Source organism: Panthera uncia (assembly GCF_023721935.1).
Source record: "Panthera uncia isolate 11264 chromosome D3 unlocalized genomic scaffold, Puncia_PCG_1.0 HiC_scaffold_8, whole genome shotgun sequence".
Lineage (NCBI taxonomy): Eukaryota > Metazoa > Chordata > Mammalia > Carnivora > Felidae > Panthera > Panthera uncia.
This window is the reverse complement of record NW_026057586.1, coordinates 69,737,545-69,760,750: the sequence shown is the minus strand read 5'-3', so window position 1 is coordinate 69,760,750 and position 23,206 is coordinate 69,737,545. Positions and strand designations below refer to the sequence as shown.

The 23,206-nt window shown below is 50.2% G+C and overlaps 1 protein-coding gene and 1 non-coding gene across 2 annotated transcripts; one reads left to right on the top strand and one right to left on the bottom strand.

Annotated features, from left to right (window-relative positions):
• Positions 1–1,158: 1,158 nt before the first annotated feature.
• SEC14L2 (SEC14 like lipid binding 2) lies at positions 1,159–21,785 on the bottom strand. Its single transcript, XM_049618992.1, has 12 exons — positions 21,500–21,785; positions 19,291–19,366; positions 14,813–14,856; positions 14,351–14,410; positions 13,895–14,083; positions 12,762–12,857; positions 12,526–12,586; positions 11,810–11,893; positions 7,346–7,452; positions 7,101–7,240; positions 6,792–6,961; positions 1,159–1,418 (listed from the first exon to the last, which is right to left on the bottom strand). The coding sequence occupies exons 1-12, from the start codon at positions 21,551–21,553 to the stop codon at positions 1,288–1,290; spliced, it is 1,212 nt and encodes a 403-aa protein (XP_049474949.1). The 5' UTR covers positions 21,554–21,785; the 3' UTR covers positions 1,159–1,287.
• Positions 3,215–3,287, top strand: TRNAK-CUU (transfer RNA lysine (anticodon CUU)). The gene has a single exon. It is a non-coding gene; the product is annotated as a tRNA-Lys (tRNA).
• Positions 21,786–23,206: the final 1,421 nt, after the last annotated feature.

The window sequence follows — 23,206 nt, the reverse complement described above, 5'->3', positions numbered from 1 at the left end:
GGTCTCGGAGGGAAAGCAGTCCCTGCGAGGGCCCAGGCGGGTTCGTTTTCCAGTGTTCGCTTGCAGGGCGTGGTGTTAAGTGCTGTGGTTGCCCCCAGGGTCCGTGCCCTCCAGTCGCCAAGCGCCCCCTGTTCGTCACTGTGGATGGAGGGGCTGGGGACCTGTGAGGCCGTTTGTGGCTGCCCCCAGATGCTGGCCCGGGCTTTGGCCCCCTGCCCGGGCAGCCTCCCCGCCAGACACCAGGAACCCAAAGGCCCCCTGCCCGGGCAGCCTCCCCGCCAGACACCAGGAACCCGATGCACCAGCCGAATGCCTCCCACAGAGATGGGACTGCCAAAGCATTGCTGAGGTCAGTCAGGAAGCGGCCTGGCCGGCACCGTGGGAGACTCAGACTGGGAAATGCACTCACTGAGATCTACTGTTTTGAGCCCACTTGTCATTTTTGTGTGGGGTGCTCAAATGGAGAGTTAACTTGATGAGAGGCGGGCAGCACTGAAAAGGGGGGGTGGAAGCCTCAGGACTCACCCCCACCCCTAACCTCCCTGGCCCATCATGGAGCTGGGATCCCTGGAGGTAATTTCCCTGTGCTTTGTTTACGTTGGAGGACAGTGGCTGGGCACCAAATCTCACTGTCCTGAGAAGCTGAGTCACTGACAATCAGTAATTAAAGAGACAGCCAGTGGGTCCCAAGAATTGCAAAAATCTCAAGGTGGCCTTCCTGTCTACCCCTGAGTGGGAAGATCTACACTGACTCAGACCATCTTCTGAGACCTGGTAGGCAAAGCCAAAAGATCCCAGCCTTGGTGATAGAAAGTTTAGAAGAGTTTGTGACCCCCACCATAACTCTAGCAACCTGCTACCTTGCTATACTCCTCATTATGATCTAGACTTAACATTTTCATTTGGGAACAAGTTCCTCCCCTACAGCTGGCTTCCCTGAAGTGTTAGGTCTCAATCTCTCCCCCCTTTTCTAATTTCTTCCCTGCTGCCACCCCCATCTCCCCCCCTTTCACTTCCTGTCTCAGCTGTCACTGGACAGGTCAAGTTGGCACAGCTTATAGGATGGTAGACCCTGGGACTTCTTAGCAATTTGAGAGGCAAGGGGACCCTCTCCTGCTACTCTCCCTCTTCCTAATTCCGAAATGAAAGTTTCCCAAATCCAGCCCAAGGTCTTTCTTGTAGCCCAATTTTTTGGGAGGCATCTGGATACTGGGCAAATGACTGCTACAAGGGACAGAAACTGACAGGGAGACACTGAGGGAGCCAGGCCTTCTGTGGGAGGAGGCATTACTTTGGGGTGACTGCCCCCAGCTGTTTCATCTTCTCTTCTGAGGCTTTGTCTGGAAGCAGGACCTCCACAGTGAAACTGACCTTCTTGGCATGAATGAAGCTGTAGGTATTGTCAAACCGCAGGACATCTGAGGGGAGGCAGAAAACCAGACATTCAGGCAATTCTAACAAAGGGCAGCGAGTTTTGTTGACTGAACAAGGCAGTGTGGTCCATAATGAGGATGAAGGTGGCATAAGCAATGGTCCTTCACCTTCTGAAACTTAAATCAAGCTGGGTCGACAAGATATTCACAGAGAGAAAAAAATATATGAGACGGAACATGCCGAGTGCCAGATGAGTGAGAGAGACAACCATATCTGTTAACAGCTTGGAAGGAGAGGGCCCTATTGACTGAAATCATGTAAAAAGGCTTTTCAGAGGTGTTAGAACTTGAACTGGGCCTGGAAATGGCATAGCAGAATTAGTAGCAGCAGTAGTTGTCAAAATAATAGTTATGGGAAAATGCCTACTTATGTGTCTCAGCCCTGGCTCGGTAATCTATATATACTACTAGACTATTGCTCCAAGTAACTATGAATTCAGTATTAATCCTGCTTTATAGGGTATAAAAAGGAGGTCACTGTGTCACATGGTGAGGTGATAGAGCTGCAATTTCCCTCTGGTCTGCATTGTTGCCTGCCTTGGGCCCTGGAAAAAGACGAGCCCTGTTCAGTTTCTGGCCAAGGCAAAAAATACACAGAATTTTTGAACCAGGAATTCATCCCAATGAATTTGTCCCAAATAAATGGACAAAGATGCTCATTTCGCCCCTGTTTGTAATCATAAATGATTAGGAAAACTCAAAGTGGGCATGCAGTTGGCAGAGAAGGCTTTGAAGCCTTGGCCGAGGAACAGACTGCTTTTAATCTAACCCTTTTTTTTTTTTTTTAGAAGTTGTTCCATTTCAGTCAAGTACCCCTTCAAGAGAACAGGGTGTGAGAACAAAAACACTCACTCTGCCGTTTCCCTATCCAGGACTTCTCTCGCTTTTCCCAGCAAAAATAAAAACTTAGAACAAGCCCCCCCCCCCCAAAAAAAGTATATTTAATCCTCAGAATTAACCTCTCCTCTTTCCTGCCCCTAAATAAAATACATAGTTTAGACCTTGAGTAGACACTCCACCCACACTTTTTTCACGGTATGAAGGAAGTATTACTCATTGATTTTCTCTCTGCACAGAGGTTTTTCAGAACCAGTAGTCCCTCCGGAAAGAGAGACACTGCCTCACTGTCCTGGACAACAGAGCCCTAGCAACTAGAATCAGTCATGCTAGAGGAAAGGTCTGAGCTCCTTGGACCAAGCACCAGGATCAAGATGGCTCTGCCTTGTATGATATTTTGCTCTCAGAAACAAGGAAGAGGCTGTTCTAAGGCCCAGGCCCAAGGGAAGTGGAGTTCATGAACTACGTGGTTCATTTTGACACTAATCATGTACTCACAGGCCTGTAGGGCCCTCAGAGATCCTTCCAGGCTAAGGCTCCTCAACCTTTGTTGGGGAACTGGCCCCTTGAGAATCTGATGAAATCATACAACTTCAGATCCCCTGGACCCCATCATGGACCCTTGGGGGCAGGGGGTCCCAATGGGAAAGGTACCATTCTGAAGAGTCTCAGCACATGGGTGTAATCATGCCCTCTCGTTTATGTATGGAAACAAATATATATTCTAAATTAACTTCCTTTTATTTCTCCCAGTGGGAGATTATATTGCTTTTTAAATCATGTGTTTAGATGGGTTATATTATCCATGAATTTCATTTGAGAATAGAAAAGGGGATGTTAGACACTCTATGTTATAAAAGGGAGGTGGTTTGGTCTTTTAAGATTCACAGTCACATCTATGGGGAGTCCACAAACCCCAGATTAAGACCTCCTGCTCTATGGGAGCCTGGCTGGCTCAGTTGGTAGAGCATGTGACTCTTAATCTCAGGGATGTGAGTTCAAGCCCCACGTTGGGCATGGAAACTACTTAAAAAATAAAATTAAAAAAAAAAAAAAGACCTCCTGCTCTAGCCCACTCCCCTCATTTTAAGAAGGAAAGCAAAAGCTGGGGTGCCTGGGTGGCTTAGTTAAGCAGCCAACTCTTGACTTTGGCACAGGTCATGATCTCACAGTTCGTGGGATCGAGCCCCACATGGGGCTCTGTGCTGACACTGCAGAGCCTGCTTGGGATTCTCTCTCTCCCTCTCTCTGCTCCACCCCTGCTCATCCTCTCAAAATAAACAAATAAACTTAGAAGGAGGGGGAGGGGGAGGGGGAGGAAAGCAAAAACTACTTAGAGACACCTGCCCAAAACACTTGGAGAGTTGGTGGCACAGGGGGGACTCAGAAACCAAGCCTCCTGGAGCCTGGCTAGACTCTTTTCTCCCCAAGACTCTCTTCTCCCCAACACTGCCTGGAAGTACTGTTGAACCTTCATCTAGTCTTTTAGGTCTTCTAGACCATGTTAAGTACTCCTGGCAGACAAAGTCCATATCTTTTCTTCTGAATCTTCTTTCCAAGTATTCTACACTCAGGCCCTCAGGAAATTTTAGTTGAGAAAAAAAAATAAGTGAAATCAATTCAGACTTTGTTTCTCCTTCTCAGCCATTAAGTACACTTGGGCAAGGACCCGTGTGGCCTGGGGAGAATTAATGTGTTCTTACCACTGGAGGCTGGCACAGAGTTTTAATTTCTCCACTGAGCGATTATGTTCCACTTTGCAGGGGGTCACCTGGCTCTCCAAGGGCACTGCCCTCCCACAGGTAAGTTTGTAACCTAATACTGCATTCTCTCTGGGCTCAGGTCTAACCTGAGCCATGGCTCCAGACAACAGCTGATCCCACCTCATTGTCTTTACACCTGGGAGGTGGATGCTGTGACCTGCCTCTAATCCTCCTTGGAATGGACAAGAAGCGGCAGTCAAGGCCCCACAGGCCGATAAACGTTCCATCTGGGAATGTATCCAAGAAGAGCTAAAATATATTTGGGATTTGCAAACCTAAGCCTGGTTATGTTATAAGGTTCCTGGTGCTCTCTCAGGCTGTGTCCTTCTGGTACTATAATTGGTAATGAGCACTGCTGGAAAATGGGTGGGGCACTACTGTTGGCTGCATGAATTTGGGTAAATTACTTCCCTGGTCTGGGACTCCACTCTCTGTTCTGTAACATCAGGGCAGACCTGATCATCTCTAGGATAGGCTATGGCCTAGAGATCTGGACCAGGACTCTAGGATTGCCTCATGTCCTCTGTCTTTCGGTGTTCATACAAGCTACTTTGTGGGAGAGGTGACATCCCTTCTCTATACCTCAGCTTCCCTGTCATTAAAAAAAATTCAAGTTGGGGCACCAGGGTGGCTCAGTTGGTTAAGCGTCCAACTCTTGGTTTTGGCTCAGGGCATGATCTCATGGTTTGTAAGATCGAGCTCTGCATCAGGCTCTGCACTGACAGCATGGAGTCCACTTAGGATTCTCCTCTCTCTCTCTCTCTCTCTCTCTCTCTCTGCCCCTCCCTGGCTTGCTCGCTCTTTCTTTCTCTCTCTCAAAATAAATAAAGTTAAAAAAATATTTTAAAAAATTCAAGCTTGGGGCGCCTGGGTGGCTCAGTCGGTTAAGCGTCTGACTTCGGCTCAGGTCATGATCTCATGGTTCCTGAGTTTGAGCCCCACATCGGGCTCTGTACTGACAGCTCAGAGCCTGGAGCCTGCTTTGTATTCTGTGTCTCCCTCTTTCTCTGCCCCTCCCCCACTTGTTTTCTCTCTCTCCCTCTCTCTCTCAAAAATAAATTAAACATTTTTACAAACTTTTTTTAAAAAATTGAAGCTTATATACAAAATACTTTATGCTCTGTGGATAATAGTATCTGGGCTGGTGTGCTAGGACTTGTTCTTACTGAAGCATGTAGTAATATGCCTTCTCCTCCAAGGACCTGCCTGCTTGCTCACTAACAAGAATACTCCTCCTCCGTGGGGAGCCATACCACAGAACATCTGAAGAAGGGGCTGTAGAGACTGAACATTGCCTGGCATGTGGGGAAGTACATGGAATCTGAGATCGGGATGATGTTGTGAGGCATCTGGGGGCTAGCTCAGATCTCCTAGTGATGCTACCCTAGAAATGGGGCACAGGGCTTCTCCCATCTCCAACACCATCTCCAGGATGGCCCTTCTCCCTGCCAGGTCTTGCCCTAATAATAATAATGGTGACTACAGTGTGTTAAGTGCTTGCTGTATGCCAGGCATTATGCTAAGTGCTGCACAGACCTATCCCCATGAGGTAGAGAGTTTGATCCCCAGTTAGCAATCAGGAAACCGAAGCCTGGGGAGGCTGTCACTTGCCTAAGGACTAGTCTATAGTCATATCCAAGTGGCTTAATGATAAAGCCCTTGCTCTCATTGACTTTCCATGCCTGGCCCATTGGCTCTAATAGAAAGGAAACTGGAGACTGGAAGGGAAGTGTGTGTGTGTCTGTGTGTGTGTGTGTGTGTGTGTGTGTGTGTGTAGTTTTTCTACTTATAAATGTAGTACGTGGTCATTGTAAAATAACTATTTGCAGAACTCATGTAAAAAAATTAAAGCCCTCTATAAGCTTCTTACCATCTCAGAGATAACCACTATTCCCCAGAATTATTTTTAATATACATGTTTTAAAAAAAAGCAGAGTGTATACCATATGCTATGCTTCCTCTTTGTTTTTTTAAAACATGTACCAGACATCTTATGTGTCAATTCATTCCCTCTAATGTGTATATTGTGTTCCATATACATGTATGCATGGACCATAATTCATTTAACGAGATCTTATTAAGGCCATTTAGTTTATTGCCAGTTTCCCAGACTGCTAGGAACATCCCTGTACCTATATCCTTGTGTCTTTGTATAAACATTCCTGTAGACTAAATTTCCAGAATTAGAATTGCTAAAAGGGAATTTTAATAGATACTACAAAGTTGAGTGAGGTCAAACACTTTTTCAAATGCCTGTTTGCCATTCTTATTCCTCTTGCCCAAACTTCCTATTCATGGTCTGTGCCCATTTTTTTGATCAAGGTGGAGATAAATGAAGCTCAGAGGGATCAAGACTGGGCTTTTCAGCATTGCTCACCCGGGGATCCCTGCACCCACCCAGGCAAGTTCTGCTTCTCTGATGTCTGGGGAGAGGAACATTCCCAAGAAATGTCTGATGACAGCCATAGATCCAGTTAGTCTTAAACCAGATAGCAAGTATTCTGAACCCTTGTGATCACCTCGCACCATGACTCATCTCTACCTGGGAGTATTTGGTCAGAGTCCCACCCTGCTACTAACCAGCAGGGTCACCTGGTCATTGTACCTGTCCAAGCCTAGGTTTCCTTATCTATGTCAGGAGAGGGTTGATCTGATGGAGCCCTATGTCTAGTTCTAACAGTCTGAGAGCACAAACCCATGGAGAAAGAGGGACCTCACAGGCAGACAGCTAGGGCAGGGGCTCTAAGCCAAGACTTACAGATGCCAGGATCGCTGCAGGTGAGGGTCCCATCCTCAGGGACCAGGTGGGCATTGTACCTCTGGTTGGAAAGCACCTCCGTCATCTCCCCTGCCCGCTGCCGCTCCCCCATTTTGGTCTTCAGGAAAATCCCAAAACCGATATCTGAACCATCTGACATGAACTGCCACCTGCAGGAGACATCCACCCATTGAGACGTGATTCCGTCCACGTGTGCACTCTCTGGGGTCCTGCCCCCAGGGCTTCTACCAGCCCGGCCCACCCACTGGCTCAAAGGCACAGGCTGCCTCCTAGGGTCCAGAGCACTACCTGAGGACACAGCCGGGGAAGAGGATCTCATACTCCACTTGGTGGGAGGAGCCACGAGAAATCTGCACACTGTGCTCATACTGCTGTTTCACTTGATCTCGCACATAATACTTCTTCGGAATGTCACCCCCGTAGTTGATCTAGAAGCAGAATACAGAATGAACTGGAATGGGCATTTGAGCCAGGCTTCCCGGGCGATCCCCTAGCCCTATGGGCTACGCGGCGGGGGGCATGCAGTCCCCTACCTTGGATTTGCACTTGGGGTCTCCATCAGAATCAGTCATGGTACCCCCATACTCCATAGGCAGCTGGTCAGGGCTGATATATTTCAGTAAAACCTCCTTCCAGTTTGCTGGGCAGTAGAGGGAAGGAAGGAGAAAAAAAGGGTCACCACTAGGCAAGATTTCCTCACGGCCCTGGTGGTCAACACAAAAGAGGCAGGAAAAACCCTGTCTGCCCCAGGACGCAAAACACAGGCATTAGGAGTACACAGTATACACACAGATCTGCAGGGGATTCAGGAGGAACCATCACCCAGAGGATTGCCCTGCCCTGAACTAAGAATCAGAACACCTTGAGTCGTGTCTCCCCTGCCTCTGGCCAGTTGAACAACCTTGGGCATTGCTTCACTCTGAGCCTGATTCCTCCCACCTTTCAAGGCTTCAGTGGGGGGTGAAGTGAACTAAGTACTTGAGAAGATGCCATAAACTGTTAAGTGCCCTACGCACATCAGAATATATTATCACTCCTTGGAAGGTGATACAAATACCTGCAGTGCAGGCAGAGGGAACAAAGAAAGGGAAGGGCATCCCACGTAGAGGGAACAGCATATGCATCAAGCAGGAGGGCCTGAATCAACATAATCTGTCCTGGGTAGACTGAATTCCAGGAGGGCACAACCCTGTGTCTCATCCCCTACTTTCATCTATACGAATCATGCTCAGTTGTGAGTTACTGAATGCACCACTGTAGAGTGGCCCTTGAAATGGGTTCCCTTGGCTTTACCCCAGCCACGACTTTACTTCTGCTGTTTTTCAGGCTGTCTAAGCTGCCAGTGACTCGCCCCCCCCCCTTTTTTTTTGTAAATAACCAAGCCCTTTCCTGACTTGGAGAGTTTGATTCTAGTGCAACCAATGCTGAGAACCAAATTCCTAACCTATTATCAGCCAAGTACAATATTTTGATGCTGGAAACCTTTCCATGCTGACTATATAGACCATAAATAGGCAGCAGCTCCAAGTCATGGGGTACAACCCAGTATCCTCTGTTGTTGGTACTGGCTGGAAGCCCACAGAGACTGTCCAGAGTCTCCCAACCCTCTGATTTCTAGGGTCCTGGGACCATGCAACTCCTATGACACAGCGTCTGTGGTTTGGGGAGTGATTTAATCTGTGCTTCTAAGCCTCACTGACCAACCCAAAATGAATGTCTTCCCTCCTCTGCTGAAGATCCTGTATCTTCCGAGACTGAGATGGGTTTGGTTGAAAGGGTTTCAGGTGTGGGTGGGAGAACAGACGGCACCTTCTCTACAGCTCTGCTGCCAGGAAACCCAACCACCGCATGCTCATGGTGGGTGGTAGCAGCAGAAAAGCCAAGAATCATCAGAGCCTTTTGCTCAGATTTTGTATGTCTTCCCCCAGCTCAGCTGGAGAGTTGGAATAAGGCCAAAAACAACTTCCCATCTTACAGAGAGAGTAACTGAGGCAACAAGAAGCAGAACTTGTTGCTGGCAGAGTCAGGACCAAATCCCAGAAGTCCTGTACTTTCTAGAATGCTCCACACTGCTCCCGGGGCTCATTAATACACATTGGGAAGATTTCCACTTTCAATGTGTTGCCTAATGGTGAACATTCAGAAACGTTCAGAATCTGTATTACCTACCCCTAAGTTCAATTCCACGGGTGGCATCGAGTCTGCCAGGAGCCAGTCCCAATCTACCTCTGTGGTCTTTTCTTCCCACCAACTTCACCTAATGTTCCGGTAAAACTCCGCTCCTCTCTGTCCCTGGCTGGCTTGATTCCTGTGTGTCTCTTGCTCCAGCTTCCCTCTTGTGCCCTGATGTTCTCCCAGCTCCCCAGCACATCCAATCCCTGCCGGGTATGGTCCTGCCAACCTCATCAATCACTCTTCATTCTCTCTGGTGGGCTCCTCTGGCTCTGCCTGCCCTTGAGCTTGGACAGTCCCCAGGGCTGAGCCTCCACTCTTCTGTGGGCATCCTTTATCTACTCACAAGGTTTTAGTTGCTGCCTGTATTCGATAACTCCCGAATTTCCAAACTGGAGTTCTCTCCTCAGCTTCAGGCTCAAGTAACCCCAACATTTGTGTATCTCAGAGATTCCCCAAACTCAACATCAAGCTTATTCTTCCAGTTGTGTTCTCTAGCTGAACGAATTGTACCAGAATGATTGTGATATTCAGTCATTCATGCCAGACACCAGAAAGTCACTTCTAGATTTCTCTTCCTTCCTCTATCCAGTCGACTGAGTTCTGCTGTTTCACTTCCTAAGTAAGTCTCTAGTCCATCCTCTTCTCTCCATCCCTACTGCCACCTCCCCAGCTCAGGTTTGCAACACCTCTTGCATGGACTGTGGCCACACTGCAAATTGGTACCTGTGCTTTGCAAGCTTGCCAGTAAAATGTGTCTCCATTTGAAATCTGATCCTGGTTGGGGTGCCTGGTGGTGCAGTTGGTTAAGCATCTGACTCTTGATCTCAGCTCCAGTCACGATTTCACATTATGTGAGTTTGAGCCCTACGTCGGTCTCTGCGCTGATAGCATGGAACCTGCTTGGGATTCTGTCTCTCCTTCTCTCTGCCCCTCCCCAGCTTGTGCTCTCTCTCACTCTCTATCAAAATAAATAAACTTAAAAAATTAAAATATAAAGTAAAAATCTGATCCTGGTTAAGAAGGTGGGGTACACATATACAATTCTACTTTGAATACTACTACATTGAATACTACTCAATGATGAAAAAGAATGAAATCTTGCCATTTGCAACAACGTGGATGGAACTGGAGGCTATTATGCTAAGCGAAATAAGTCAGAGAAAGAAATATATTATTTGACTCATATGTGGAATTTGAGAAACTTAACAGATGATCATAGGGGAAGGGTATGAAAAATAAGATAAAAACAGAGAGGGAGGCAAACCATAAGAGACTCTTAAATACAGAGAACAAACTAAGGGTTGATGGGGGTGGAGGGGTGGGGGAAAATGGGTGAGGGGCATTAAGGAGGGCACTTGTTGGGATGAGCACTGGGTGTTATGTGTAAGTGATGAATCACTGGAATCTACTCCTGAAGCCAAGACCACTGTATGTTAGCTAACTTGAGCATAAATTTTAAAAAATAATAAGGGGCAGCACCTGGGTGGCTCAGTCGATTAGGCGTCCAACTTCAGCCCAGGTCACGATCTCACGGCTCGTGAATTCGGGCCCCACATCGGGCTCTGTGCTGACAGAGCCTGGAGCCTGCCTCAGATTCTGTGTCTCCATCTCTCTCTCTGCCCCTCCCTCACTCACTCTGTGTCTCTCTCAAAAATAAATAAAAACATTAAAAACATTTTTTTTTAAATAATAAAATAGGGGCGCCTGGGTGGCTCAGTCGGTTAAGCGTCCGACTTCAGCTCAGGTCATGATCTCACGGTTTGTGGGTTTGAGCCCTGTGTCGGGCTCTGTGAGCCTGGAGCCTGCTTCAGATTCTGTATCTCCCTCTCTCTCTGCCCCTTCCCTGCTTGCACTCTGTCGATGTGTCTCTCAAAAATAAATAAACATTAAAAATAATAATAAAATGGCTAGAAAGTTAATTAATTAATTAATTTAAGAATCTGATACCAGTACCTTCCCTGCTCAGAATCTTCCGTGGTTCCCAGTGGCCTGTAGAGTCATGTCCAGGCTTCTCAGCATGGTGCCCTGGATTCTCTGTGCCCTGGCTCTCGGCCCCTCTCCAGTGTGGCCCCTCTCTTGTCACACCCTGCCGTGCTCTCTACAATTGCCTAAACCACGGTGTGTAAGGTCTTTCCTCAGTGCTGTTCTTTCTGCCCAACAGGTTCCTGCCTGGCATCATCTTGCTGCCTCTTAACTCATTCTGTAGCACTCAGGTGAGGTAGGCATCTGCTCCTTCCTGGGTCAGAAGAAGGTGAGTGTCCCTGCTCAGTGTCCCCACCCACTTGCTTTCTCTCTTTTACATGTAATGTGTTGTCTGCATCTCCCTTCCCCAAGAGGGCCTGGAGCTCTTCAAGGGATTCTATCTTACTCATCTTTGTCACCTAATCCAGGGGGCCTGGCACATAGTAGGTGCTCATCAAAGGAAGCAACTCCTAGTTGCCCCTAACTGAAAGCAACCTCTGCTCCTGTTTCCTCCATGCACCTTCTCTCTGCTGTTTCTAGTACCTTTTCTAGCTTGTATCATCGCTTTCTCTCTAAAGGTCTTCTCTCTCCTATTACCCTGTAAGCTCCTTAAGGGCAAGACTGGTATTTTGTTCATCTTTGCATCTACAGTGCTGAGCTCAGTACTTTCTTCTAGAGTGTCTGAGAGAAAGCATTCTTATTAAAACAGAAAGGTAGACCCTAGCCCGGCCCCTACTTGCTCCTGGGTCTCACTGCTACCAAACCAGCAGAGGAAGCCTTCACCTTAGATACATCTAAAGCTGTCCCCAATTTGGCCCACAGAGCATCCAGTGGCATTGAGAAGAGTCTGGGCTACTCACCTCCCAGGACCATGATCTTCTTGCGAGTGTCCTCACTCAGGAAGGGCTTGATGAGGTTATAGGCCACAGGAAACAGCTTGGGGGCTGGAACAGAGACCAGGCAATGTGAGACCGGGAGCAAGGCTCACTTTGTCCCTAACAGTGTCCTCCACAGTCCCTTGTGTCAGGCCACAGGCTCCCCAGTGCTGTGGAGCCCACACAGCCCAGGGTGTGAGGCTTGGCACAGGCACCTCTTTGACATCCAGCTTCCCTGTCTAGAAAGTGGGTATTGCCTTCCTATCTCACCCGTCTGGCTGGCTCCAAGGAGGTAATAAATCCTAAAAGCTTTGTGAATTGTAACCCAGTCTGCATATGTCAGGGGTCCCCAGATCCCCTCCTCTGGCTCACCCCATTCTACTCCCCTGGACCTGTCCCAGTAACATTTTGGGCCCCTCTTTCCCATTTGACTTCATCACAGATAGTTCCCAACTTACCTTTATTTTTTTTTTTTAATTGTTTTTTCAACATTTATTTATTTTTGAGAGACAGAGAAAGACAAAGCATGAGGAGGGGAGGGGCAGAGAGACAGGGAGACTCAGAATCTGAAGCAGGCTCCAGGCTCTGAGCTGTCAGCACAGAGACTGACACAGGGCTTGAACCCACAAACCATGAGATCATGACCCAGGCTGAAGTCAGACACTTAACTGACTGAGCCACCCAGGTGCCCCTCAACTTACCTTTAACAACAAAAAGACGCTTCAGTGTCTCCGGATAGTTTTCCTCAAACATGCAGAGAAACTGTGGAAACAAATCACGGAGTCTAGAGGGCCCAGACCTCTGTACCAGGGAGGCGGGCCCCGCCTCCTTCAGGCTAGACTCCGCCCCCATCACCTCACCCACAGAGCATCCTAGCAGAGGGGCTCACTCCTACTTTTTCTCCTCCTCACAGCCCCCTCCCAGCCCTGCTCCTCACCTCTCCATAGGCCTCCACCGCAGGCTTCCAGAGATGCTTGAGGCCAAGACCCTCGCAGTCATAAATCAGGGTGACTGTCTCCACCTTCTTCCCCATCTGCAGAGGACAGAGGAGCAGAGACACATCAGGCTTCTGCAATGCAGAAGCCCACGCCAGTTCAGGGCATTTGCTGATTTGTTCATGGGCCCAGATCTGGACAGGGCCATACCAAGGGCCTTCCATGTTGAAATAATCACCCCCAGGCCAGAATTGTGGCCTAGGCTAGTCACTCTTCCTGCCTCGGTGTCCCTGTTCTTGTCCAGTAAACAACTGGGTGGATCTAGAGTCTCTCTGAGGTCCCTTCTGTTCTGCAGTTTGACCTGGTGCCCCCCCTTCCTCTGTGTGCAGCACCCGGTAGTGTTCAGTCCGTGGGGCCTCGTTGGGCAACTTTTCTGGTGAGCAGGCACGGAGACTCTCCATCCAACCTAAGCCCTTAAGGGTACATGCCCACCTAATGATTCTCTGTGTCCCCAACCTGCAGGATCTCTGCACACACTGGGCTCTCAGTGCATGTTTGTGAATGACGGTGTTGGAGTGTTCCCAAATTTATCACATCATTTCACTGGATCCTTATGATAGCTGAAGAGGAAGGCAGAAGAGATGGTCAGTGTGGCTCCAGCTCTCCCTTCAGTCTTTTTCTTAGAGAGGGAATCACCTGTCCTCACCTTTTTGTTTTGAATACAGACTCTGAGCTCATCTCACCAGCGGTACCCAAACACTTGTCCGAGGACAGGCTGGTCCATGACAAAGATTTTACTGGTGCCCAGATGAATGAGAAAAACAATGATAATGTAATAAATTTCTTCAATTTAAAGGACTGCTCTTTATTCTGAGATTATGCCATTCCTATAGTTTTGGCGGCTGATTATGGCAATAGTAGCTGGTACACTTTCTTTTTAAGTCCTTACTTGGAAAAATAAAAATTTGGCAACGTATGTCAGTCCCCAAAACTTTGTAATTTCACTCGTCTGTGAAATCCAAACGTCTGGGCCCCAGTCCTGAAGCTGTGCTTAAATCCCTGTGTGATATGCCTGTTTCTGCTTGAACACCTCTACTGTGATGAACTCATTTTCAACCGTGCTAAGCCCACTTGCCTTTTCGGTCTGGCGGACACACTCCTGAAGAAGCCGCTCACAGTCCCGCATCTTGGTCTTGAGCAAGTCCTGCTTGGAGGCTGAGAGGAGCAGACCCTTGGCATCCAGAGGTCCAATGACATCGTACCAGACGGGGCAGCCATCCAGGTCATAGCCACACATGCCCCCTGACAGATACTGTTGGACCACCTGGGCAAAAACATAGAGGAGGCACCTGGTCAGCAGGCCCAGGGCAGTCGTGCCTTCCTTGTATCCCAGGGCCTTCCCAGGGGTTCATCAAGCTCTCCCTCCACAGCCTTCTCCTGGGTGCCAATAGATAACCCACCCTGGGAACCACTGGGGCTCACTTAGAATTGTCAGACCTTTCCTCTGAAGGTCCCAGTCCACCAGATTCGGGCACAGATTGCGGGTCTAACAGACCCAATGTAGGGATGGGGCAAGATCATTTGTCCTCACCTCTGGAGGCTGCCAGCTCATGATGTTGTCAATGTCCTTTTGCTTTCGGAACTCCACGTGCTGCAAACACACAGTCAGGGCTTTAAAAGAGCAGGAGTGGGGGGAACTCTTAAGGGGTATCTAGCAATAGATGACAGTATGAAGAGGCCACCATCACATCTCAGGTACGTCATGAGAAGGCAACTGGCAGGAATGGAAAAGAAGGCACTGCATGGTTTAGAGGTCTGGGAAGAAGGGATTATAATTCTTGGCTGGCCCAGAACTATTAAAGTTCTGTGTTTCCAAGAAAGGGAATGCACTTTGTCACAGAGGTATAAGGTAACAATGGTCAGCTAATACTCAGATATGTCACACAAGCCAAAAGCTGTGATTGGATGGGCAGGGTGGACAAAAGAAGCACAGTGTGATTCTGACAGGCAGGAATGGAGGCAACAGTGGGATATGAAGCCAAATGGATCTCACCTTCCGGAGCATGGCTTCGGACTTCTGCAGGTCAAAGTTTCTAGCTGTAACAGGGAAACGTGATTAGGGTTAGACCAGCAGGCTGGGCATCCAAGGACAGGGAGATTTCCCTATTCCCACGCAGGGGCTGACTCCCAGATCACCCCACAAGCAGAAGGTAACATGAAGACCTTCACTGGGTGCTTCTGGAACACCACAGTCCCTGAAGGTCAAGGATCAGGGCAGGTGGCTACAGCCTTGCAACTTCAGGATTAAAAGAATTTTACCCTAGTGGATGCAATAGGTGAAAGATCTTATCTTCTCTCATGGAAAGTAAACCCTGGACCCCTTTATCATTCTGCCTCTCCAGTTACACAAAGTTAATCTTCATGGTCTAACATCCAGTTCTGAGAACTTGATCCACAGTTCAAAGATGAGCATAGTTGCCCCACAGTCTGGGGTGGATCTGGCAGAACATCCCAGTAGGATAGAGTTGATGAGCCTCGAGTCAACCTGCCTCGAGTCAACCTTGCCCTATCTTCAAAGGATCCATGCATACCCTAATGAGACACAGAGGGCCCTCCTCCCACGGTTCCTGGAAAGCTTCAGAATTCAAGTTCACCTGGGCCAAGTCTTCATTTCATGTTCCAACCCCAAGTCGTTCTGCTCAAACTTGAACACAAAGACCTCACTACCCCAAATGCCACCTCCTTCCAGGTAATCTGCACTGCTATTTGCACTCAGCCCTCATTGTTACACCGAGGTCCACAGCCGGGACACTCAGAAAATAGGGTCACTTCCTCAGTCATGTGACAGCCTCTTCAATACTAGTGAACTCTGTGCTGCCACCTGAGTCCTCTCGGCTATCATGTTGCCCATCCATGGATCCTTTCTCTAACCATTTCTCACAGCCCAGTTTCAAGTCCATCTACAGAACTTCCCTTTAGATGTTTCCCAGTTTGCCAGTGCCCTTCTTAAAGTGTGCTGTCCAGGCACACCTGGGTGGCTAAGTTGGTTGAGCATCTAACTTCGGCTCAGGTCATGATCTAGTGGGTTGTGGGTTCGAGTCCTGCGTCAGGCTCTGTGCTGACAGCTCAGAGCCTGGAGTCTGTGTCTCCCTCTCTCTCTGCCCCTCCTCCGCTCATGCTCTGTCTCTGTCTCTGTCTCTGCCTCTCAAAGATAAATAAACATTAAAAAAAATTTTTTTTAAATGATAAAGTAAAGTGTGCTGTCCATAACTGAGCACAGCACCAGGTGTTGTCTACCCTTCTCCAACAAAGCCTAAGAAATTTCTCGGCAACAGTCCCACCCTTAACTCAGATGGAGCTTACAGTCAACGGAAACCCCCAAATCCTTTTCAGCTGTGCTGTTGGGAAGCCTCCATCCCATATGTTGTGAGGTGGTTTTCTGGACCCATCCCTATCAGATTTTCTCTTGTTACAATCAGCTTCACTTGATCCTTTAAAGAGTTTTTGAGATCCAGACTCTTACCAATTTTGCCAACTGACCTATGAACTCTGCCTCCCAGCTGCATGTCCTCTGTGGATCTGATTGGTATCTAGAACTGCTGACAGCCCTGGAAGCTGGGCCAGACAGGCTGCCCTCTGGACTGTCACCTTAATCACTGATCTCTGGGAGTGGCCGAGCACATTCCCTGACTCTGCTATCATGAAATCCAGTCCACGCTCCTGCACCCAAAGGGTATATCAAGAGATTTGACCAATGCCACCCCTCTCGTTGGTGCTGGACACACACTGGTGAACAGCCTTTGCTCTTAGGAAGTTTCTTCTGATGGCCACCCTTTACGTGCCATCATGGCAGCAAGGGGCGGCTTTTAGAGGAATATAATCTGGGTTTGCCTCTCTGCCCCTCCACTTTCTCGCAGTTTGACCTTGCACAAGATACTGCACATCTCTGACTGAATCATCTAATGATCTGGAAACACATGAAAGATGCAAAGCAACATGCTATCATGATGGGGGAACCCAGCTGGTCTGTGAAGGAGTGGTAGTGAACTGTGAGCCCCCTTATCTCCAGGTGGCTCTCCAGTTAACCGGTATCTGCAAGAATCCAACATCTAGCGTCTTCTTTGAGGGCGCTCCCTAATATCTGCCAGAGTCCAACATCCAGCGTCTCCTTTGAGGGCCCTCCCCAAGTTGCCACTTGGCCCTGACTGCCTCCCCATGCCTGCTGAGTCGGGCCTCTCCAGAGCTCCTGCTGCCCTAGTCAGGGGCAGCTCAAAGCATGGCTTAGGGCACTGTCAGAGAAGCTGGTCCAGGAGCAGCTGTCCTGGGTTCTTATCTGATCACTTCCTAGTCCTAGTGAAGAAGACTCAGACATCCTTTGCCCCCACCCCGCACACGCGCGCGCACGCGCGTGCGCGCGCACACACACACACACACACACACACACACACAATATTTCTACCACCTCCTCGTTTTCATCTGGCCACCTGACCCTGTACTGAAGCAGTACAGATTCGTGTGCCTGCTCTCAGGGTTTGGGGCCAGCAGAAAACTCAACCCATGTGAGGGGAAGGGGCCAAGAGTAGAAGCCCGAGTTCACACCTAGGTTAGAGAAAGACATTCTTCTGGCATGCGCCTTGAAAATGTTTCCTTTAGAATCAAAGGTAAGAGGGAAAATGTTTCCTTAAAAAAAAAAAAAAAAAAAAAAAAGGCAACAAAAACCGTAATTGAAATTCATAGCAGAGTCTGACCCAGCCTGAGCTCCTGCCCAGGAAATGTGAGGCACAAAGGGCAGAGGAGACACTTCCTCTGTCTGAAGAGGCAGAGCCTGTCTTCAGAGGGCAGCTGCGGCTTCCTAGAGAGACTGCTGGCCTGGGAGTCTGGGGCCCTAGGTTTCTGCCCTGATTCTGCTTCTCATTAGCTGTGTGCCTTCAGGTAAGTGCCTTCCCTGCTCTGAGCCTCAGTTGTCTTAACTGGCAAATGAGGATGACTATACTCTTCTGTATGCCTGCAAAGAGAGGGGTTATCCAAGGACTAGGGAGTTGGGAATGCCTGGGAAACCAAGTGCCAGGAGCCCAGGTGGCCTTCTCTTAGATAAAAGAGCTGTGTTATTTTGTTCATCTCTCTGAAACCACACGTCTCTACCTAACAGCAGCTCGGTGGGGTGTTTGATCGTCTTACAGCTGGCTCTTTAAGGCAGCACATTCTTCCCACACTGCCTACCCGCCCACTTCTAGCTAAGCCCCTTCAGCAAAACATCCTCCACCCCTGGACTGAGGCCATTGAGCCCCCATGCCGCCCCTTCACCCAATCCAAGTGGGCTGATGGTGGTGCTGGTGGGGTGGTCACAGCTCTTCTTGGGGGAAAGGGCAAGTGGCACTTCCAGAGGCACACAGGGCCCTGTGTGGCTTCCCTGGCTGCACCTACCATGGGATACATACTAGTACCTTTTCTGGACAGAAAAGGAAAATACATCTTTTCACCTGTCCCAAGACCCGTAAGGTATGTACATGTGTGTCTGTATCTATAAATAAATAATCAGGCATGATTTGTACTTTAATATTTGGGGCTATGATTCTACATCATAATTGAATCTCTGCCAGTCTAACACAGTGGAATTTTCTCTATTATTTCAGTGTCTGCTAAGAGAATTTCTATAAAGAAAAAAAAAGTGTGTCACAGGAACCAGAGAGGGTAGCACATGCCTTGAACCACAGCAGGAAAAAAAGGGAAAAAAGAAAGGAGAGATTTCAGGAGTTGGGGCATGGAGCTGAACTGGACTCTGAAGCTAGTAGAAACATGTACATTTCATCACCACACACAGAGTTCTGTCATGTTACATCCTGTAATAGGCAAGGCACCCTGTCTGGTCCTGTTCTAGCAGAGAGGAGCCTAAAGCAGATGTGTGCCCCTGGCCCACACGCCACAGCCAGACCAGGGCAGAGTTAGAGCTAGAACTTGAGGCTCTGGAGCCTAGTAGTGGCCTGAGGGCAGTCTTGTCAACCTAGGTTTGGCTGAGTGCTCCCACGTTCCCCGTGCACTCTGCCCCTCCTTCAAGCTGCCTAAACTGCTGGCAGCAGGTGGCTTGCCATCCCAAGAGGTCACAGAGGGGGCCGGCCTCTCCCAGGGGCCTGCACTCTGGTTCTAAACTTGGCTCTGCCTCTGACTTCTCACATGGCTTGGTCTTCCTAGGCTTTTCTTCAACCCATTTCCCCAAGTCCATCGGGAGAGTGCATTTATCAAATGGATGGAAAGGGCACTGGGCTGGGAGTCAGCCCGCCAGTTCTAGTCTTCTCTCTGCCTGTAATTCAAGCACTGTGTGACTTGGAGCAAGTTACTTCACCTCTCTGAGCCTCAGGGTTGTTATCTACCCAATAGGAGGATCAAGGTTATACAATTGCCAAGAGCCCTTTGGGTTCTAAAGGTTGAATTCTCCGGATTCTCAGATTGCCAGGGGCAGGGTTTCCAGAGTGCACCATTCTGTTACCCAGGACAAGCCCCTGCCCCAGCCTCCCACAGCCCCGATTTCCTCACCTCGGAGCCAGCGCAGGAGAAAATAGTCATCTGGATTTGGCAGAGTGGGCAGCACATCCTGGACATTCTCCCGAAACTGTAGGGAGAGGCAGTAGGGTGAGCGGCAGGTCCCACCCCAACCACCCTCTGCTGGGGGCTCTCCGCAGGGACTTTGCTAGACCTCTCTTCAATACGGGTCAACTTGTAGACACTGGCTGAGCACATGGGCTGCATAGTACACTCTGCTGCCTCAGTGGATAGCAAGGAGGAGGCAGGAAGGAAGTAAGACACTACCTCTGCCTGGCTGTGTGCACTTCCACTCCAGTGTGGCAGGTGGGCATATGTGTTCCCAGCTGTGATAATAGACACTCTGGCACATGCCACAGTAAAAGCTATCAGTTTGCCAAGCGTTCCCTGTGTGCCCAGCACTGAACTTGGCATTTATCTTATTCATGCCTCACTCAGAGTCCCTGGAGGTTTCACTGTCCCTATTTTACAGATGAAGAAATTAGAGCTCAGAGAGGCTAAGTAACATTCCCAAGGCTGAACAGCTAGTAATCAGCAGAGCTGGGATGCAAACCCAGGTCTGTCCGAGGCCAGACAGCACACTCTTGCCACTGTAGTCTTCTGCCCTTTAGTAATGGACTGGTGAGCAATGTGCTGGGGGAGCAGAGGAAGAGAAAAGTTTGATTATGACCGGCCCAGGAAGACAGTGGTCTCATATCACTTCAAAAAAATGGCAATTTGCATTGGGCTAGAAGGACTTCAAAGGCAGCAGGAGGAGGGAGGAGGGCAATCCAGGTGGAGGGAACAGTTCCAACAGGAAGCCATGAAGGGGGAAAGTGCAGGGAGTGCCAAACAAGGGATGTGGACATCCACCTCCAAGTAGGTGAGCACACCCCCACGTGCTCTCCCCATGCCTCCTGCTCCTGGCCACTCACCTTTCCCTACTCACTGACCTTACAGGACAGCCCAGAGGGGACCAATGAGGACCTGCCACCTCCACCCCTTGCCTAGGTCAGCCAGGGACTTGAACCATCCCATCCCATCCCATCTCCCAGACTCCCAGACTCCCAGGGGAACTGCTCATCCAGGGCCCAGGCACGAAGCCACCCCTCACCAAGGACCCTACCCAGCCCCTGGTTTCCAGTTTAATCACCACCTAATCCCTTCTCTGCCTGACTTCCCCTGCAGGTCAGCAGTAAAACCTGAAACCTCCCTATCCAGCCTCCCTGGGATGGGGGAGGCCCAGCCTGGGGCAGAGCCTTCATGGGGTTGATGCCTCAGCCCACTGCCATGGCAGGAGACATCTGGCCCCCCACCCCCTGTCCAGCGATGGAAAACTGCTCAGCTGTGAAGATTCCAAACCTTCGGACCGGACCCAATGGGTTCTGGCTCCCAGAGCAGCCAACCTCCCCTCTCCTCAAGGGCAACAAAAAGTAGATTCAGTTGGTAGAGAGGGGGTCCAGCTTTCAAACTGCTGCCCCCTCCTCTGCCCAGGCGCCAAGGCAAAGCCAGGCTTACCTTCTAGCCTTCTGAAGAACATCTGCCCCAGTCCCAGGGAGGGGCCTGGATTGCAGGACAAGGGAGGTCTGGTCTGAGCTCAAACTAACCTCAACCCAGTGAGTCGCTGATAGGATTCCAGCCTTCACATGAGGGTGCTCCCTTCAACATCATCGGGTCCAACCCCTCACTTCGTTTCATCAAGGAGCACACAGAGAAGGACGGGTTTTGTCCAAGGTCGGCAGAGAGACTTGGTGCCCCAGAAAGGGCTCTCCAAGTATCCTCAAGAGCTGTCAGGGCCCTGTTCAGGGTGCCGCTGCCCCGTAAGAGGAAAACCTCCCGGAAATGGAAGGAAACCTGGGGCCCTGCCCCAGCCCCCAGGGCCCAGCTGCCAGTCTTGTGAATGAATATTGCCTTTGTGCCCTTAGCTACCTCCGAGGGCTTCCAAGCAACCACTTCTTCCCAGGTGGCACCGCCAAGGTCTCGTTCGGGGCTGAGGCTGGGGTGGCCAAACTTCCCTGGAGCCTCCTCGGCGGGCGGGGGGAGGGAGGGGCAGGCCTCGGGGAGAGGGGCGCGAGGCGCCAGGTGCTGCCGGCCGCAGCTCCGCCAGCCTCCCGCCGGTCCCGCACCGTCGCTCGCCCCCCGCCCAGTTCCTTCCCAGCTCTCAGCTGCCGGAAGGTGAGGCCCCGGGCCGGGGGGCGGGGGCCGGGCCAGGATGAGGACTCACCTTGGCCAGCGCCTCCTTCTGCTTGGGGCTCAGATCGCCGACTCTGCCGCTCATCGTGGCTCGGGCGCGGGCGCGGCGGTTGCGGCAGCTGATGGAGCACGGGTCGCTCTCTGCCGCCGGAGTAAAGTCCCAGCCTTTTGCCCGGGCCTCGGGGCTGGCCGCCAAGCCCCGCCTCTTAAAGGATCCCGAGGGGTGGAGTAGGGAGGGATGCGCTGGGCGCGGGAGCCTCTGGCGCGTTGGCCTCTATCCTCCTGAAGTCGGAGACCCTGGCAGGAGGCGACCAGGAGTGCCCCACCCGGGCCGAGGTCAGTGGACATTAGAGGGTCAGGAAATCTGGGTTCTGGTCTCAAATTTATCCTTAGCTCCCCTGTGACCTTGGACGAGACACCTGACTCTCTGGGCCTCAGTTTCCCCATCTAGGTGCTACCTAATGACCTCTCCTGCAATCAGACCCCATAGGGCAGAACCTCACTGCCCCAGATGGTGGAGAGCTTGCCTGGTGCCGCTGTGGAGGGCCAAGTCCTGAAACCTAGACATGGCCCTGTGATGAACCATGGTATTGGCCATTTCTCTCTGGAGCCCCTGCCCTCTTTCTCTTTGCCATTGGTTTTGGACCACTGCTGCCAACCAGCTTGGGGCCTCTCAGTGTTGACAGACTTTTCCCTCCACCTGTGAGGCAGGCAGGCCTAGGGAACAAGGAACCACAGACCAGGTCTCCCAACCCAGGGCCCTGACCTCTGCTTCTGACCTTCCCAGCTCTCCAAGAGCTGCTCCTCAGCAGGCAGAGAGGAGTGCTTCCTCTCTGGGAATCAGAAGTCCTGGGTTTGAATCCTAAATCCTCCACTTCTGTCTGTCAGACTTCAGCAAGCGACTTCACCTCTGTGCACCCAAGCTTCTTCATTCATGACATGGAGGTGATGATCTGGATTTCAAGTCAGCTTGAGAGCATCGAGGGAGCTAACGTATATAAGTCACTCTGTGCCTTATGCACTCAAGTGCCTAACAAAGGGGTTGCCTCTGTGACCACTCCCTAGTCTGCCCTGCACACCTCCCTTTGTCGCCTGCCTGGCCAGGCTTTGGCCTCTGGGTGGGGATGTAGGGTGGACATGGAGGAAGCCACAGTAAAGTCACCGCTCAATGAAAGCAGGCCTGCTATCAGCTTATCTGCTTCCCCTGCTTCTGCCCAAGGGCCAGAGCTCTGGGTTCCTATAATTGCGAGTCTGACTTGTGTGATGGATGCTTCAGTGCCATCTGACTGTCTTGCCATGTCTGACAGCCTCTTCCTCATACAATGAAGCCCTTTCCTCCTTTCTGTGCTCAACAGCCTCCTCCCTCTGTCTGCCCCCTCCTGCCCCCCCCCCCCCCCCCATAACACACACACTATATACTCTCTTCCTACCTCTGTGGTAGCAGCTGCTCACATACCCTGGACCATTCTTTCCTCCTACTGTGTGCCAGGCCCTAGGCACTATTCTGAAATGAATCAGACACCATCTTGCCTCCCAAAGATAAGATATAGGCATCATCACCTAGAATATAGGAGTGAGATAAATGTTCCAAACAGAACAAGTGCCTGGGAGGTTAAGGAGGAGAATTTGCTTTGGGTTGTAAGAATCCTAGAAGGCTTTGTGGAGGGAGAGACATTGGAGCTGCACCCTAAAATATGGGGTAGGGAGGAAATGGAAAGGAAATCCATTCATTCCATGC

Excerpts from the sequence above, each read along its gene's own strand:
- SEC14L2 (XM_049618992.1), bottom strand. The coding sequence starts at position 21,553 with ATGAGCGGCAGAGTCGGCGATCTGAGCCCCAAGCAGAAGGAGGCGCTG. Across the intron at positions 7,453-11,809 it reads GAAGATCATGGTCCTGGGAG|CAAACTGGAAGGAGGTTTTA; the intron begins GTGAGTAGCCCA and ends TCTACTGCCCAG. Across the intron at positions 6,962-7,100 it reads TTCCCCGGCTGTGTCCTCAG|GTGGCAGTTCATGTCAGATG; the intron begins GTAGTGCTCTGG and ends TGTCTCCTGCAG.